Here is an 18,707-nt window from a genome sequence, read left to right on the forward strand (position 1 = left end):
CGTTCCATCGTATCTTTTAAAAAATATTTCCTTTCACCTCGCAGAACATTTCTGTTATCGGAGGCAAGAAATTAAGAGGGAGGAAAAAACAGAGCTCTCTTCATCTAGTTAAAAGATACTTAAGCTAACTTTTGCTTTTGTCGTGGCCATGTGGCTTAGATCGTTTTGCACCTGGCACTATTAACCTGATTGGCATCATCTGTGGCACGGCCACTGGTTGCATGCTGTGTTCTGGAGCCCTTGTGTGGAATGATCCGTGAAGGAGTTATCCCATGCAGGATCGGTGCAAAGTTGCAGAACAGAGTTTCAGGGTGACAGAAACAACCAACCGGAAACCCCCAACAATTAATTGCCAGGAGTAGCGCTGGGCGATATCTGGATTTCAACACTGCAATATATCACCAGCTAAACATCCTGATATGCTGATCTATCAGGATGTCTGAAATAAGGATGGAGCTACGCAGAGGCTTTGGCTAGCTTCATAGTTTTTCCTGCATTGTGATTTTTGCCTGATTTGCTGCTCCCTGCAAGAGGGAGGGCAGACCTGAGCCGGCAGAGTTAACAGGGGCTGCAGGAATTAAGAGAAGCATTGGTTGGCTTCACGGTTTTCCCCACATTGTGATTGTTGCATAGCACACACACACACACACACACACCATGATTCATGATATATTGCCAGGTCAAAAGCTATGAAACCGATATTGCGATATGGACCTTGTTGTAAACAAAATCTGCCCTTTCCCCCTTATGGGGTATCCAAGAGCCTGTATAAAGTCCTTACATAGGTTCCCTATTGGTAGGAGAGAATAACAGAGGCCAACCAGAGAATATTGAGAAGCAAAGCAGCTAGTAAGCCTGATCTTTGTTAAAGCTGTTGCAACAGGGTGCTCCCCCACACGCAGGAGGACGGAGGACCGAGAACAAAGGTGTGCCTGCCCTTATATAGACATTTTAAATTCCCTACTATGGAACTCAAGACCACCCCTCCATACATCAGACATACATCACAGAAGGGCTGTAACCCAAGACCACCCCCCACAAACATCAAACCTACATCACAGAAAAGGAGGTCTACAAAAGAAATTTGAATGTTGTTGTTTTTCCTGTCTGCCAGGTTATCTGATAATGGCTTATCTGAGTGCCTTTCCTGGTAGTGTGGCCATTCCTTTGAAATGGTGATTACCCAATTCCTGAGACAATGGGAAGGTTCCCTCACCCCCTCGCTCCTTGCAGAGAAAAGATTTGGTCAGTTTGGGAGGTTTCAGGATGGTCTTCCTGTTCTGCTCCAGACATGTGGTTTATATATTTATGCACGTGTTTGCTTTGAACATTTATGAACATTTATTATATATTGCGGGTGGCATTGTGGGTTAAACCACAGAGCCTAGGACTTGCCGATCAGAAGGTTGGTGGTTCGAATCCCTGTGACGGGGTGAGCTCCTGTTGCTCGGTCCCTGCTCCTGCCAACCTAGCAGTTCAAAAGCACGTCAAAGTGCAAGCAGATAAATAGGTACCGCTCCGGCGGGAAGGTAAACGGCGTTTCCATGCACTGCTCTGGTTCGTCAGAAGCGGCTTTCTCATGCTGGCCACATGACCTGGAAGCTGTATACCGGCTCCCTCGGCCAATAAAGCGAGATGAGCACCGCAACCCCAGAGTCGGCCACAACTGGACCTAATGGTCAGGGGTCCATTTACCTTTACCTATTACATATCTAAGACCTTAAAATTCTTATAATAACTTCAAACTGGTTTTGGAAGACATATTGATATATCGCCTAGCCCTAGCCGGGAGTACAGATAAGCCCTCAGCAGACACCAGCAACCAATACCCACTACTGCCAGCCACCAAATCTGCAACATCATCTCCATATCTAAGGAAGAGCCTTGAGGGTAGGAGAGGTGGGAAGACAGCAGGATCGATTGATAAACAAATAAAAGGTTCCCACATACCCAGGGGAGAGGGAGAGGGAGCACAGATATGCTCCCATCGGCTTTTCTCTCCCTCCCTGCCGCCACAATCCTACCGAGCATGGTTTGTTGTGGGTGTCGAGTGTTGTTAGGTGACCCTCCCAGAGTTCCTGTTCAGATGGGTTGACTGTCAACCCACTCTGGGAATTGTAGCTCCACTGAGGGGAAAAGAAGTTTCCCAACAACCCTTAGCAAACCGCAGCACCCATACCGTATTTTTCGCTCTATAGGGCACACTTTTTCCCCTCCAAAAATGAAGGGGGAATGTGTGTGCATCCTATGGAGCGAATGCAGGCTTTCGCTGAAGCCTGGAGAGCGAGATCCCTCTCGCTCTCCAGGCTTCAGGAAGCTATCTGCAAGCCTTCGGAGCCCGGCGGGAGTTCCTGCCGGGCTCTCAAGGCTTGCAGATAGCAGTCTGCAGCCCGAAGCCCGGGGAGCGCAGCGCTGCCTTTGCGCTGCTTCCCCGACCTGCTCTTGAATGCACCTTGAACGCACCTTGTTTTTGAGCGGGAGAACAAGAAAAAAAAATTCCCCTGTTCTCCCCCTCCTATGGTCCGGTGCATCCTATGGTCCGGTGAGCCCTATAGAGCGAAAAATATGGTAATTCCTTGGGGAAAGCCATGGCTTTAAATGTATGATATGAAGGCATCCCTAATATTTTCTACAAGAACCATTAAAGCCCCTGGAGCCTAGATTTTTGCATGTCTGCTTAAAAATAAGCATTCTGATTTGAATGGGGGCAGATAAGCCAGCAAGATCAACTTGATGCATTCACATCCATTCAGGCAAGCAGAGAGGGCTCTTCTAAACCCCTCCTTTCCCCTCTGAAAAGCCTTACTAAACAATACAGCCATTAAAACTTGCGTGAGCCAAGGTACAAGTGGGTGGGGTGTTAAAAATGCCTTTGTCCGTGCATCAACTCTCAGGAGAAAAAGCAGAGCCAGGAGGAGGAGTCCATGGGACTGGAGATTGCGATGGCTGCTAACGCAACCCTCAGGCTATATATCCCTCCATTGGAGTTGGGAGTCAGGGAATGAGGACAGCGGAAGTGAGCAGGCAGATGACTATGTCTGCCAGAAATGACAGCAGCCCTCTTCTTTTTGGGGGGAAGGGACTAACGCAATGCTTCTTGATATTTCTGTCCTGCTCAGATGTGAGGGCTCCTTTGGCTCACACACCAAGACAAATGGAAGTTTCCCAGCTTTGTTTGACCAAGGTGTGAAGGACACATGTTTGCGAGTGGTTGGTGCAACTATACTAGTGACAGCTTTTATCATCCCTGCAAACTGATAAGATCAAAACACACAGGGCTAGGTTCCAAAAATGCCCCCAAAAAACAATCCTCGGGTTTACCAGTCCTCACTCCTTTTCTCTTCTCTTTTCTGGGGGAAAAAATGGGATTTTTGTTTCACCAACTGCCTTCCAAAGTCCTCAGAATGAGTCACAAAGCTTTAGGTTTCACAGATGTGACATACACATAATTTTCACCTTGCAGGCTAGTGATGCGAGGCAAGGTTCATTTGGACATTCAGAGCCCAACCAGGTCACTCTGAGGAACGTGGTAAAGGTAAAGGGACCCCTGACCATTAGGTCCAGTCGTGACCGACTCTGGGGTTGCGGCGCTCATCTCGCTTTATTGGCCAAGGGAGCCGGCGTACAGCTTCCAGGTCATGTGGCCAGCATGACTAAGCCGCTTCTGGCAAACCAGAGCAGCGCACAGAAACGCCGTTTACCTTCCCACCGGAGTGGTACCTATTTATCTACTTGCACTTTGACGTGCTTTTGAACTGCTAGGTTGGCAGGAGCAGGTACCCCTGCCCATACGGGCCAGTCTTGACAGACTCTAGGGTTGTGCGCCCATCTCACTCAAGAGGCCGGGGGCCAGCGCTGTCTGGAGACACTTCCGGGTCACGTGGCCAGCGTGACATCGCTGCTCTGGCGAGCCAGAGCCGCACACGGAAACGCCATTTACCTTCCCGCTAGTAAGCGGTCCCTATTTATCTACTTGCACCCGGGGGTGCTTTCGAACTGCTAGGTTGGCAGGCGCTGGGACTGAACAACGGGAGCGCACCCCGCCGCGGGGATTCGAACCGCCGACCTTTCGATCGGCAAGCCCTAGGCGCTGAGGCTTTTACCCACAGCGCCACCTGCGTCCCCTGAGGAACATAAAAGTATGCAATTTTAAAAAATAAAGTTACCAGGCACACATAATTGTGAAGACTCCACAGGCATAAAACACAGGCTGAGAGAAAGGAGAGAGTGTAAACATGCATGCAGCCCAGCAAGGCTCTGTCTCAGCCAAGCCACAGGCTTGAGAGTGGGTGATGGGGGAAATGAGAAGAGGAAAAAGGGGCGGCTGGAATATACATGAATTCTGAACAACAACAACAACCAAGGAACACATGCACACCAACAGAACTGGGATGCATGGCAGAGGAAACAGGCAGTTGCAGAATCCACAGGTACATACAAAGGGGAAGAGGGAGAGAAGCATAAACAAGGAGACAGAGAGAGAGCACTGCAACATGGGGTGGACTGGAGAACACACTGGGGAATCCACTGCAATGTTTTGCAGGACCAACAGGAAATCCAAGAGTTAAGTGATGCTTCCCATCTACTGTCTAGCAGTTCCCAGCTAATCCTACAAATTCTCACAAAACACAAAAACGCTTGCAGCAGTGTTCTCCTGAGGACCCCAACACCACTGTCCAAGTGAACAGCTGGCCAAGAATCAAGTTATATTCTGCGTCCGAGAAAGTCCTTGAATGTACAAGCCACGCGCATCGATACAGGAAGCAGTGAAGGTGCTGGAAGCATGTTGCTGAATTAGTTGGATTTTATACCAGTGTTTCTCCCTCGGGGATGGCAGGTGGCGGGGAGGAACAGAGGAACAGGAACAGCTATTTTTTTGTCTAACGTGGGTGCTGAGTGATGGAAGAACAACACACTGAAGCAGATACTTTGCACGTTGCAGCACTAAAACTGTTCCAAGCAAAGGTTTTTAAAAAAATTAAAGCCATTCCAACACAATGCAAATACAACAAAAAAAATTTTTTTAATTATTATTATTATTATTATTATTATTATTATTATTATTATTATTATTTAAATAGTACAGTTCTATATTTATTGACCAGGAACCATGTCTCAAGAGGAGCCTTGCTTGAGACGGAGTTTAGCATTACAGCCCTACGCATCGGGAGGCAAAGCAATTTATGTGCATTGCAATTTTACTCATGCATCCTGATGGAACAAGAGATGTCGGACCCTTTCAATCTCCTGTATGGCCAAAGTAGAGAACAGGGCACATGGTACAACTGTTCTTGGAATGTACCACTCTGGAGCAGGGGACAGAAATCTGAATGGCTCCCACACAGGGCAGGGGGTGGATCTGCTCTTAGAAACCTTGCAGGTCAGGAAGTAGGCTAGACTAAACCCTTCTGTAGTCATCAGAACACCAAGAGCATTCAGCCATGAAGTCACCTTGCCATCTCAACTGATGCAGCCCAGGAACAGTTTCCTCACCTGATCTGTCGTGTGTGCATCCTAGCCCTGAGATATGAATCAAAAAGGTCCTGTATTCATTACAGGGTGAGGAGACATTCCTTCCCTGATTACTAATCTTAGGACATTCATAGGATTATACTACCATTTTACTTCTTCCTCCATTCATCAGTTTCAACAAGCAACATTAAGACTTTTGATACTTCAGAGTTTAACGTTTCAGGTCGTTTAAAAGATTTATTAGAAAATGATGCAAAAAAGGCTTACCAAGTCCCTCCATCGTGAGCCAAATTACACATTAAGAAGTACCATGTGACCCAGCCTTTCTGGACTGCGCCACTTAATGCAGGCGGGTAAAATCATGTTTGAACGCTTCCCTCCTCTCCATCTTTTAAAAACTCTTCCTACTCATAGGAAAGGTAGAGGTAGAATGAACAAAGCACCAAAAGGGTGGCTGTAACAAAACCAAAATTCTGTGATCCCTAAATGACCAAAAAGTCCTAAGGCATTACAATGCGTCCAAGGATGAGAACACCCCCCCAAATACCAATTTTCAGAGAAGTTGTGCTAGGCTGTTGCACCAAAACCAACCAAGAGTCCTCTAGCACCTTAAAGGTAAAGGTAAAGGGACCCCTGACCATTAGGTCCAGTCGTGGCCGACTCTGGGGTTGCGGCGCTCATCTCGCTTTATTGGCCGAGGGAGCCGGCGTACAGCTTCCGAGTCATGTGGCCAGCATGACTAAGCCACTTCTGGCGAACCAGAGCAGCGCACGGAAACGCCGCTTACCTTCCCACCAGAGCGGTACCTATTTATCTACTTGCACTTTGTGCTTTCGAACTGATAGGTTGGCAGGAGCAGGGACCGAGCAACAGGAGCTCACCCCGTCGCGGGGATTCAAACCGCCGACCTTCTGATCGGCAAGCCCTAGGCTCTGTGGTTTAACCCACAGCGCCACCCGCGTCCCTTGTCTCTAGCACCTTAAAGACCAACAAATTATATTATGGTGTTGGCGTAAGTTCTCATGGTTTAGAGCCCACTGCATTAGATGCACAGAGTGTGATCTACAGTTGCCAAATATCCATTTGCCCATGGGAACAAAGCAGGGGTCAGGGGAAGGGCTAATGTGCCCCTCCTGGCCCCCACAGGCCCCACACCTCTCTCTCTATGTCCACCTCAGGCGCATTTGCCTAGCAAGCATGTGCATTTAAGGTGCTGCCTGGATGGAGGATGGCGACAATGAGGATGTACATACAAAGCTCTGACTTCAGAGTGGCTTGGATTACAAAAGGAAGGAGTCCCACCCATGGCTATGTTCACTTTTGCCTCCATCTCCCCACACTCCTGCCAAGTGGCCCCCAGAAGAATGCATGGGGTGGAATACAGCCCTTAGGATGAAAAAGCCCAGCCCACCCCCGGGTATGAAGGAGACGGGTGGGAATGTATAATGTGGAGCTAGATGGCAATGGGATGCAAAAAACAAACAAACACACACGTCTGCAGCAATTACATCAGAGCTTAAATGTATGTAAAATAATCCCTGGCAAAAGCCCGGCCTGTAACAATTACATCAGAGCTTAGACGCATGTAAAATAATCCTTCGCAGCAGCAGGAGGAGGATACCAACTGGGTATTATGCGCACAGAGGGAAAGAATTATAAACAGTGGTGTCAAGAGAAAGTAACATGCAGTGCGGAAACTGTAGGTACATCACAGTTTTCCAAAGAGAACAGGGGATCCAGCAAAACCCAGGGACCCAGTGGGGCGATAGTGCGGTCAGGCAAGATAGTCCTTCCCTTCCAAAAACTCCCCTCCTCCTCTATTTAGGTGGTTACCAGAAAAGAGAGCAAGAAGAACACGTAAAGGCCTGGGAAGAACAAGCCTATGGGAAGAACAAGCCTGAGCAGCTTGGCTGGGAGACTGCGCACCCGTGAGGATGGCAGCAAGCTGGCAAGGGCTGGGAGAGGACTTATCTGAATTTCCAGGGTGGCACTGCCTCACCCTACTCCAATGTATGTCAACAGTGGCTCCCCAGGGGCTGTTGGGAATAAAACTCCCATAATCCCCAGCCAGCTTAGCCAATGGTCAGGGATGATAGGTGTTCAAGAACATCGGGGGTCCCCAAAGCTGGAAAGCTCAGAGCTACTCTGTGTATGTGAACCCTACAGAACAGCACTTGAAGAAGTATGTGGATGATTTAAAAAAAAAAAGCCAGGAGAGGCCTACTCTGAAGTAACAGCCATTGCTGGAAAATTGGCACAGCAAGAACAAGGAGGGCTTCCCTAACTGTGGTCTACAGGCCACCAGTGGTTCGCAAGCTTCATTCAGGTGCTGCCTGGGTGTCTGTCAACGGGGTAGCTGCAAATGAGGCTCCACTGCATTAAACATTCTTAAAGATTTCGACTGTATTGTTTTCGCTTCTTTTATTACTTGCACTGTATTTTATTACAGTGGTACCTCGGGTTAAGTACTTAATTCGTTCCCGAGGTCCGTTCTTAACCTGAAGCTGTTCTTAACCTGAAGCACCACTTTAGCTAATGGGGCCTCCTGCTGCCGCCGCGCCGCCGGAGCACAATTTCTGTTCTCATCCTGAAGCAAAGTTCTTAACCTGAAGCACTATTTCTGGGTTAGCGGAGTCTGTAACCTGAAGCGTATGTAACCTGAAACATATGTAACCCGAGGTACCACTGTGTTGCATTATGATCTGAATTCCACAAAATGCAAGTTGCAACGCAATAGATAAATATGAAATGAAAGAAGTGATTACAAAATACCATTTTAAAATCACACAGCATCTAGAACGGCGCGTTACAATTACAGCAGGCAGAAAAACTGCCATTGGGTGGGGAAAGTTGAGGAACTACTGGGCTAGAAAGAAGGAAGTTCACTTTGTGTCATGGAGAAGTCAATCTCAATGCTAGCTGAAATTTAATGATCAGGCTGCTAAAATTCAGTTAAGGGACTAGGTAAACTTATGAAGCCACAAGCAACACGATTATTCTCTGATAATCAGTCTTCCACAACCTGGTGCCCTTGAAATGTTTTGGACTATAGTTCCAAATGGACCACAACATCGCAAGAGCAATCAGGTTGGAGAATGCTGCTCTAATTGATCCATCTCCAAATCAACAATAAAATTGGCTCCAGTGTGATGCCAGTGTAATGCAAAGTTGGGATCCGGCCTTGAAAATGGCTCCAGGACCTCAAAATAATTTCCTCATAGCTGCGCAGGGCTTTTATCTGAGACACATTTTCTTGGGTTTACCTCAAAGCAGATATTTTTAAAAATGTATGCACGCTTCCTCTTTATATCTTGAGAGGGAAGTGCTGTAACATTCTGACAGCTCTGCTGTGAAGTCAAGGACACCGTGGAGTCCTTGAATAGCGGCCAGCTGTAACAGGGTGAAAATATTAAAGCTATGTCTTTGGGAGCTCTGGGAGCGAAAGAACAAAGAAGACTCCCCCCCCTCTCTCTGGTTAAATGCAATTTTTAAAAACACACAAGACAAAAAGACAGACCAACTAAGCACTTTGTCCAAAACTAAGGTCACATCTGCACCATACATATAAAGCAGTATCCTGCTACTTTAAACAGTCATGGCTTCCTCCCAAAGGATCCTGGGAACTGTCATTTGATAACTGCCACAGAGCTACAATTCCCAGAGTTCCCTGGGAGGAGGAATCCATTTTTAAACCACTCTGGAATTGTAAGGGGAATATGGAGTCTCCTGAAAACTCTCAGCACCCTTAACAGTTAACTACTTCCCAGGATTCTTTGGGAGAAACCACAACTGCTTAAAGGGATAAAACAGTTTGCTTTAAATGTGTAATGCAGGTGTGACATTTAAGGGGAGCAGAGTTAAGTGGGAAAATATCCCACAAGACTTAAGTCCCTCCACCGTTTTCAAATATAAATTCTAACACAAGTAGTACCTCTGAACATGTACAGAGAGCCTTCCGCCTCATGGTGAGCCACTGCAATCTACCCTCACATTTAAAATTAAGTAACAGGGCTTCCTTCAGGGATCCCACATACAGGCCTCTGCCCCGACGCCTCCCACGTTAAAAATTAAGCCTTGTCTCTATGTCCCTTGATAGCAATCTAACACAGAGTGCCAAAAATAAATACATATGAAGCTTGGTAAAGCTAATTTATGCTGGGACTAAATTCTACATCATTGCCCAGTTCCTGTCTGTACCTGCACACTTCCATTGCTGCAAGAGGAGGCCACACCCAGGCTAAAAACAGTTTGGCTCGCTTGCTTAAGGGTACTTATTTGAGTTCCAGGCCAAAACGCTAGTCCTTATTGCAAACAGGGAACTTTTATGCAGCCGAAGAACTCCTCACACTAATCGCGAGCGGCTCCACTGAGCTGTGTGGCATTCTAGAAGGCCCAGTTACAATTGAATTCAATTCAATTACCAGGGCGCAAGAACAGACGACGAATCCCTTCACTGCAAGTGCTTTTTAATCCCTCCCGGGGGGTGAAAGCATTCTGACAGCCCCACATAACACAGAGATCATTGCATTCGTTTTATACTGAGCAGGACCAGAATTCTGCACAAACGCCCATTTCACAGAATCCTAAGAGTTGGAAGGGACCTTGAGGGTCATCAAGTCCAACCCCCTGCAATGCAGGAATATTTTGCCCAATATGGGGCTCGAACCCACAACCTTAAGATTAAGGGCTTTGTGCAGGACTGAGCTGGTCCAGCAGGCACAAACTAACTAGAATCCCGAGGAGAACCTCTGTCTTTCCAAAGCTGGTCATCCGACACAGCTTTGTCTTTTCCCCAGTCCCAAGTGGAACTGAATGAGCACTTACCTTCACAGAGGGAAAGGGTCACAGCTGCCGGGATCTCCCCCACTTTCCCTATCTGGGCACAAGCCCCCGGCGGAGGGGGCGGAAACGTCTGCTCAGAAGCATTTTCCGAAGCCGATCCGCCAGCCTTGAAGGGGTTCACTTTGGGCTTAGGGGCAACAACGGGTGCAAATTTCTTCTGAGGGCTGTAGAAGCTCGGGGTGGAGATGTTTATGCTGACTGTGGATGTCATGCGAGTCCCCGGGGCCCCCGACGAGGCCATCCTGCCGTGGAGTGGATCAGGACCTATGGAAAGGAAGAGTGCCGTCAGAGAAGAGCAGGCAAGTGGGAGAGGTGGAAACAGGGCAGGATCTTTTATGGAGAGCATGTAAAGGTGGTGGCAAAGGGGCGTTTTTTGTGTGTGTGTAGGGGGGGTTGTGCATGCATGCATTCTTGCAAGCAAGCACGGAGCATATATTAAAAACCTGGATCCAAAGACCTGGAAAATCTCCTCCTCCCTCTGGGGCAATAAATGGCAAAATAGAGGCCAGGCCCCAACTTCTTCCCTGTGTACACTTTGGAGTCATGCAAGCGCTATTTTGGGAGAGGCGGAGGAGAAAGAGAGAAGAGGATCTAAGGGGGTGGGGGAGACACACATTACAGGAGAAAAGAAACCCACAGCGCAGGAGATGGAAAGGGGACAGAATTCTCAGTAGCCAAAACAGCCGTTCCAAGGCTGCGTTTCAAAAATAAAAACAAGAGCGACTCCGGAGCATTCCTTTTCGACTTTGCAAAGCAACTGGGGAGGGGGTGGTCTGCTACACAGAGCTTTCAGCATGGCTACGGTTCACTCACAGGCTATCAGACACACACGCACGCACACCCCGCCCCTTAAAACATCTCCGTCTAACCCCCCTCACCTCTGCTTTTGTGTTACCTCAAGGCCCCTGGCCCCGGCTCGTCAACGCGGACCGTTTGCAGCTGGAGCAGAACAAAAGGAAACCTGGCGATGGAACCCATGCCATGGCGGTGTCTTCAGCGAGGGAGCCCCTTGGTGTGCGCACATGCACGCACGATCACACACCAACACACACACACACCCTCCTCCTGCCAGAGGTTTGTCCTCTTTTCTTCTGTCACTGTGGCCAGAGACAAGCATCCCCTTTCAGCATCTCTGCCTGCTCTGCTGTGCCGCCTCCATCCCTCCCTCCCTCCTTCCCGCTTGCACAGGAAGCAACTCCAGGATTCAGCCAGGCTCGCTGACACGTTCCTGGAGTCACCCGTTCCTGGAGTCACCCGCCTCCTTTCCCAGCTCCAGCTACACACACACACAGGCGAGAGAGACCGCCCATTTTTCGCAGGGGCAACCAGAGGCACAGCACAGGAGGGGTGAGGAGAAAAAAAAAAAAGACCCCTTCTAGCCACTTAATAAATTGGCGCTTTATTAAAGGAGAAGCTGACTTGGGAAAGGGCAGCCCAGAATCCCCGGAATTGTACAAGCAGGCAAAAAAAGAGTCCTAGCAATACAAGAATATAAAAACAAAATGCAGAATCCTAGATAGGACACTTTGCCCCACTATCCCCAACACTGGAAGCATGTGCCATATATATGTTTCTTTTGAACTTCAGCACATGCGCACGGTCAACAATAAATGGTATGCATTTTTTCTGTTGCATGTTGCATATGATTTTACTTTCGTTAGCATATTTCAAGAGGCCATATATATGTTTCTTTTGAACTTCAGCACATGCGCACGGTCAACAATAAATGGTATGCATTTTTTCCGTTGCATGTTATGATTTTACTTTCGTTAGCATAGTTCAAGAGGACTCAACATGGTCTCCGTTCCCACCTTGCCACCAACCACCCACACAGAGAGAGAGAGAACTTTACCCACCAAGGATTGCAAATATCTTGTTCTACTGGTACTTCCACAACAGGCTGGGCTCTACGAAGGTTGAGAGAGCAGTCCAGCAAAACGAGTCTGCCACCGACATTCCCCTCAAAGTAAACAGAGGTATTGGGAGGGTCAACACAGCCCCCCCCCCAACCTTGGGGCCCATTTCCAAGGTTCTTGCTGACTGAGCAATTCAAGTTTGCCAACGACACCCATCAACTTCCAATGGGCTTCAAAGCTGACCCCCAAACAAAATGGAACAGGAGGTCTATTGTCGCCTGGTGGGGGTGTCCCAACATCATACAAGACCCTTCCTGTCCTCCAATGCAGTCCTTCCCTATAACCTCCCAGTTGAATCACTGAGATTCACAGAGTCATGATTCACAGAATTGCGAAGTTGGATGGGGCCACGAGCTTCATCTAGTGCAGGAATTGCCAAACTCGGCCCTCCAGGTGTTTTGGGACTACAATTCCAATAAGCCCTGACCACTGGTCCTGTTAGCTAGGGATGATGTGAGTTGTAGTCCCAAAACAGCTGGAGGGCAGAGTTTGGGGGTGCCTGATCTAGTGGTCCAACCCACTGCAATGCAGGGATCTTTTGCCCAATGTGGGGCTCAAACCCACAACCCTGAAATTGAGAGTCTCGTGCTCTACCGACTGAGCTGTCCCAAGACCCAACTGGCCTCCACTACAAGACATAGCTCAGTTGGTTAGGGCACAGTGCTGATAATACCAAGGTCCAATCCCTATATGGGAGAGCTGCATATTCCTACATTGCAGGGGGTTGGACTAGATGATCCTTGGGATTCCTTCCAACTTTATGATGCTGTGAGAGTGAGTTCTATAAGTATTTCGTGTCACCAGACCCAAGCTGTGGAACACGCTTCCAGCAGAGAGACAGCGGGCACCCTCTTTTCAGATTTTCAGGAGTCCCTTTGCAGCTGTTTAATTTGCTGGTCACTTTAATGACTGTCTCTGTTGCTTCTAATTGTGCTCCCCCCCTTTAATACCCTCCCAAAAATATTTTATGATATAGGCGTGTCAATAATTTTATAAACAAACAAACACTCTTGGTGCCCAAATCCCATCATCCCCAGCCAGGACGGCCACTGCTCAGGTCAGGGATGATGGGATTTGTAGTCCAACGACATCTGCAGGGCACCAAGTTGTGGGAAGGGAGAGCCAAGGGCTTGAACGACATCATTGAAAGCTTCCGCTTGGACACATGCGGAGGCAGAATTTACTGATGAGTCCATGGGCATCTTCTACATGTGGCAAGACTGGAGCCTGCCAAATCTCTCCAGCATAAAATCCCATCACAAAGAAATGCACCAGGATACCTTGTTTCCCACACAGGACTTTCCCATTAGGCCTTCTGACTTTCCCAGCATTTGGCAGCTTCCTGCTACATTCTGCCCTTGGCGAGAGTTAAGGCCAGTCCACCTCAATCTCAAGTGATTTTTTAAAAATCCCGTTGCTGGTTTAAAGGCAAAGGGTTTTGGTTCTCTTAAATTTGCAGCTTGTACTTGATGCATTAACCAAAAGGAGGAAAAAATGGAAGAGCACAACATGGTTTCGAAGGCAAGAAAGTCAGCTGCCCCATGGAGACACTGAATTGCATAGACCGGGCAGCTGTTCCCATCTCCTCAACCTCAGGAGAACGCAGTTTCCCCACTTGCTCTCAAGCAGCTGCCCTGCTCATCTTACTTTTTCTCTCCCTTGCTAGTGACCTCATCCCCAGCTCCAACCCAAGAGAAGTCAACACTCCTTCTTATGATTTGCAGCCAGTTCCTTAAGCGACACTTGAAATGGAGTGCCCACAGATGAAAAGGGAGCCGAACAGGGTTTCAAAGAATCCAGATATGGAAGCCATTGAGAAACACTTGGACACAACTCAAGATACGTGTATCAGAAACCAAAAGGGAGAGCTATGAGATGCAGTCAACACACCCACTTTTCACATGGACAGAAAAGACTGGGGCATGCCCCAACGAGTTTTCAAGTTTGCCCAGAGGGAAGAAGACGTTCCTGGACAGCTCTGGCACTACCTCATCTTGCAGTTATTTGAGAGGGATTGGGGTGTAAAGCAGCCAAGCTGTTGCCAATAAGCAGAGATGGCCCTGACAATGTTCATGGGACGACAGCCTAGTGCCTTCCAGATGCTAGTTGGACTCCAACTCCCATCAGCCCCAGTAGGCACAGCCAGTGATCAGGGATGATGGGAACTGTAGTCTAACAGGATCTGGAGGGCACCAGGTTGGGGAAGGCTGCTTTAGGGAGAGAATCATTTTTAAGCAGCCTATGCTCAGGAAACATTTCTTTCTATGGCCTTGTTCTCCCGCTTCCCAAAGATGCAAGTGAAACCCTCTAGATTTCTGCATTAGAGGCCGATGGCAGCTGCAAAGAGCAGAGCTTTCTTAGTGGTGGCACCTTCCTTAGAGAATTCTATTCACAGGGAACCACACCATTGTGAGAATTTGAAGACCAGTTAAAACAGGTGTTCCTTGGCCCATTGTAAAGGGAATACCTGTTTGTAGGTGTACGTGTAGTATTTAACGTGAAATGTCAGATTGCTTTTATAGCTCTTACGTAAGTCACCCTGAGAGCCTCTGAAAGGAAAGCATATACAGTGATACCTTGGGTTAAGTACTTAATTTGTTCCGGAGGTCTGTTCTTAACCTGAAACTGTTCTTAACCTGAAGCACCACTTTAGCTAATGGGGCCTCCTGCTGCCGCCGCACCGCTGGAGCACGATTTCTGTTCTCATCCTGAAGCAAAGTTCTTAACCTGAAGCACTATTTCTGGGTTAGCGGAGTCAGTCTGTAACCTGAAGCGTATGTAACCTGAGGTACCACTGTATGTTGTTTATTGTCGGTGGTGGTCACTAGGAGCTGCTGGAAACGTTAAAACACATTTTAAATAAAACACTCATGATATGTTCACAATCCAAGTATTTCTGCCTGGGGTGTTGCAGGGCAAGAAGTCTGATAATATTGCCCACCACAGTTTCTGCCGGTTAACTATAATCTCACAGTGCATCTCTTTTTATTATTATTAAAGATTTATTGGTTTACAAAAATACGTGTGATGTCTCTTTTTTCAAGCTGTGTTTTCTACAGAGCAGTTTCATTGGTTGCGAGACATTAATGTTGCACGCAGTTATCACAGTGCATCTCTTGACGATTTAGGCACGCAGTCAAATCAACTGGCACCCACCCACCCAACCTTCTGCAATTAAATAGCCAACGGGGAAACAACAGTTAGGAACTGCAGGGCTGCATCCCTGTAGGATAAGGAACAATTTTAGCAAATAAGCTGTTGCCTATTAAGTGCGAGATCTCCTGCAGAAACTTTTTCGGGACTATGCAATCAGTGGCATGATGGACGAGCCCTGTTAAATACAAATTATGATATAATCTGGCTATTGTAGGCCTCTCAATAAAGGGATTAACACCAGGCTCGTGTGAGCTGGTGCAGAGTGAATTCTGACAGAGGGGAGGAACGTTGACCGGGAGCCAGTTTATACACTGAGCAGAAACAAACGGTGAAGCTTTTCATGGGCTGAACCATTTCAGGCAGTGGGTGAAGAATGAATGTTCTTTGATGGCAGCGCTCTAAGCCTAGAAAAACAGCTGTGTTCAGCCTAGCCTTCCCTTCCGTGCTAGCTGTCTAAGTGCAGGAGGGTTTTCTCAGGAGGAATTCAGAAACGCCATCGTACTACCTGCAGTGCATTAAGTTTCACAGTCCTGCAAAAAGCTTTATCGCTTGGTTCTGCTGACTGTTTATAATGGCCATATAGATCTTTTGGCTTCTGCCATTCCCAATCAGGCTCTGGAAATACACAAGAAATGTCTGCCTTGCCCTTCATCACAAGATCTCAGATCCTCCCTTGAGCAGGGTTGGACTAGATGAACACCAAGTTCCCTTCTAATTTCTATAAGCCCACAAGCCACAAATAATGGCTGGTGTGCTGTGCTACGATTGGTGGGACAGAGGTTAGGCAGGTATGTGTGTGTATGTGCCATCATATAGTTTAGTCACTAGGTGGCACTGGGCTTAATTAAAGCATCTGGGTGGAGTCAGGAGTTTCCTGTTCGGCTCTTATTTTAAGACATAGTAAACGTTGTGGTCTAGCAGCTTGGCTGGTGTGTCTTAAATAATAGCAGGCCTACCCTAGAATCAGATGATGAACTGGGCAGGTTTGTGCATTCATCTAACCCTAAAGAGATGCAGCCCACACACATGTCCTAAATTTAGCTGGCCTGTTTAACACGGCCTAACATTTTAGCATTTGAGGCATAAAGGCAGCTCATGAACTATGGCCAGTAGGGAAGTGAAACTAGCTAGTTGTAGCACCGTTAAAAGTCAGCCCGCAACATCTCTCCCAACCCTAGACCACACCCCTTTCTGTTATTGCATACTGATTGTTCTGAAGGAAAACCAAGTGCGTATCATTTCTGTGTCTGTCCAATGGAAAGGTTGACATGATCTTCCACTGATGTAGAAAATATTTGTTGTTTAGTCGTGTCCGACTCTTCGTGACCCCCTGGACCAGAGCACGCCAGGCACTCCTGTCTTCCACTGCCTCCCGCAGTTTGGTCAAACTCATGTTCGTAGCTTCAAGAACACTGTCCAACCATCTCACACACATATATATGGAGAGTCATACCAGAACTTTGAGAAATTAACGCAGCAAACTCTCAGCTCTGTTTTCCAAAGGCTGTGATGGCTGTTTGAAATAACTCCAGTTCCCTCCTCCTCCCATAATGTGCAAACTCACTGGTTGAGCTTTTAAACCGGTAAGGTTGTCAGGATCACCCCAAGGCAAGAGTCCCTTTTGCTGGATCAAATCAAGTTTCCTCCAGCGTCCTCTCTGAAGCAGGGGCCGCTGAATTAAGTTCTTTAGGGCATGAATAAATGCACCAGCCTTCTGTGGGCTGTGCACAGCATTCGGCATTTAAAGGTAGACTGCTTCTGAACAGAGAGGTTCTCCAGTGCTAGCTTGGCAAACACCCAAGCAGCTCACAAACAGGATGCAAGATTCCTGCTATACCATTCTTTCCCTCTCCCCCCCCCCCCCACGCGCCTGCAGGGATCCACTGTTTCTACGGATCTTTGCGCTTCTTCTTTTCTGCTTTGTGATCAAAAAGCAGTAAAAGGTACTTTCTTGTGTAGACCGCAATAAGCTGGCGAACGCGCTTGTATAGAAGTAACAGTGCGGCCTATACTCAGTCTAATACAAGCGACTGACACGTCCACACCCCTTTTCTTTGCTGAAAGTAGGGGAAAAGTCTGGCCGAAAAGAAGTGGACGAAGTCTTGATCCAGCAAGCCAGCCTCCCTGTAAAGGGCGCCGACATATCGCACCAGTTGCGTCGCCCCCTCCCCACTGCCGAACCTGGCGGATTCTTCCCGCTACTTCGACTCAAACATCTGGAAAAATGCTCCGGGCCGAGGCGGGCGCACACCCCTTCCTGCAGCTCCAAAGTAGGCAGGGAGCAACTCCCAGGCCGCTTCTCCGCTTTCAGCCGCTGCCAACCCTTTAACAAGAGAAAGGAGGAGACTGCCGGAGGTATTTCCCTTCAGGAGGGGAAGGGGGCTCGCCAGAGAGACCGGACGGCAACTGCGCGGCGCGCCTCGTCACGGTTTCCCCCGAGGAGGAGGAGGGGCGCTCCGCAATCCTGCAAATCTCTCGCCCACGGGAGCGTTTCCCCACCACCACCCTAACGCGATCCTAGACTTCCTCGAGAGTAAACCCCCCCCGGCCCCGCGATCCAGGGCACTTTCGAGGAAACGTGCCCCTAGTTTCTCGCTCTTTCCCCAAATGCCTCCGGCGCTGCAACTTTACGCGCGCGTAAACTTTTACGCGCACTCAGCCAAGCCCCGCGTTGCAAGGGGGATGTGCGCAAAAGTGGCCCGCGCGAGAATCCATCCGGCCCGCCGGTACCCCCGGGGAGGTAGGGGCACCTAGCCCTCCCTCCGAACACGAGGCACGCGTTTTAAGAGCTCTTAAAACCACGGTAGAGTTTCCGGAGGGTGGGGAGGTGGAGGGAAGCCCGGAAGGTTTCTCCAAGGAGAAGGCAGCCTTACCTAGAGGGCAATGGGCTGGTCCCAGCAGGAGCCGCGGCGGCGGCAGCGGGTGGCGCAGCTTTAGGGCGCAGAGAAAAGAGGGCGGCTCTCGGATCCCCAGGGGACCTGAACGAGGACTGTGCGCGCTGCTGCTGAGGATCGCAGCCTCTCCTCGCGACTCCTCCCCGCGGCCAGGAGGGTTGTGCTCGCCTGGCCCGCGCGCAACTTTCTGAAGCTGCCCTTGCCAAGAAGGGGTGTTGAAGAAGCTCGGAGGGGGCGGAGGAAAAAGGAGCTGTTGTAGCCCCGACACTTCCGAGCGGATCGCAACTTTTTCTTTTCTTTTTTTTTAAGGGAGCCTCGCTCTGCCCAAGCTGTTTGACCATAAAAGGAGAGAGGCTGCTCGGAGCGAACAGCTGAGCTCACTCATCGGGGAATGTGGCAAGGAGGGGAGGCTGCCGGCGACCACGCA

At 48.6% G+C, this 18,707-nt stretch overlaps 1 protein-coding gene across 5 annotated transcripts in view; it reads right to left on the reverse strand.

The window, feature by feature from the left end:
- Positions 1-18,401, reverse strand: part of ZYX (zyxin) — a 31,423-nt gene extending 13,022 nt beyond the window's left edge. For 2 of the 5 annotated variants that reach the window (XM_053370451.1, XM_053370447.1), the window contains exons 1-2: positions 18,260-18,401; positions 10,297-10,578 (exon numbers count right to left, since the gene is read on the reverse strand). In XM_053370451.1, the coding sequence (XP_053226426.1) occupies positions 10,297-10,555 (259 nt within the window). In that variant the 5' untranslated portion in view covers positions 10,556-10,578; positions 18,260-18,401. Of the gene's footprint in view, positions 1-10,296; positions 10,579-10,951; positions 11,079-11,192; positions 11,481-18,259 lie in introns of those variants that run through there. The other 3 variants (XM_053370448.1, XM_053370449.1, XM_053370450.1) reach the window with 3 other exon arrangements.
- Positions 18,402-18,707: the final 306 nt, after the last annotated feature.

This window comes from Podarcis raffonei, chromosome 17 (assembly GCF_027172205.1).
Source record: "Podarcis raffonei isolate rPodRaf1 chromosome 17, rPodRaf1.pri, whole genome shotgun sequence".
Lineage (NCBI taxonomy): Eukaryota > Metazoa > Chordata > Lepidosauria > Squamata > Lacertidae > Podarcis > Podarcis raffonei.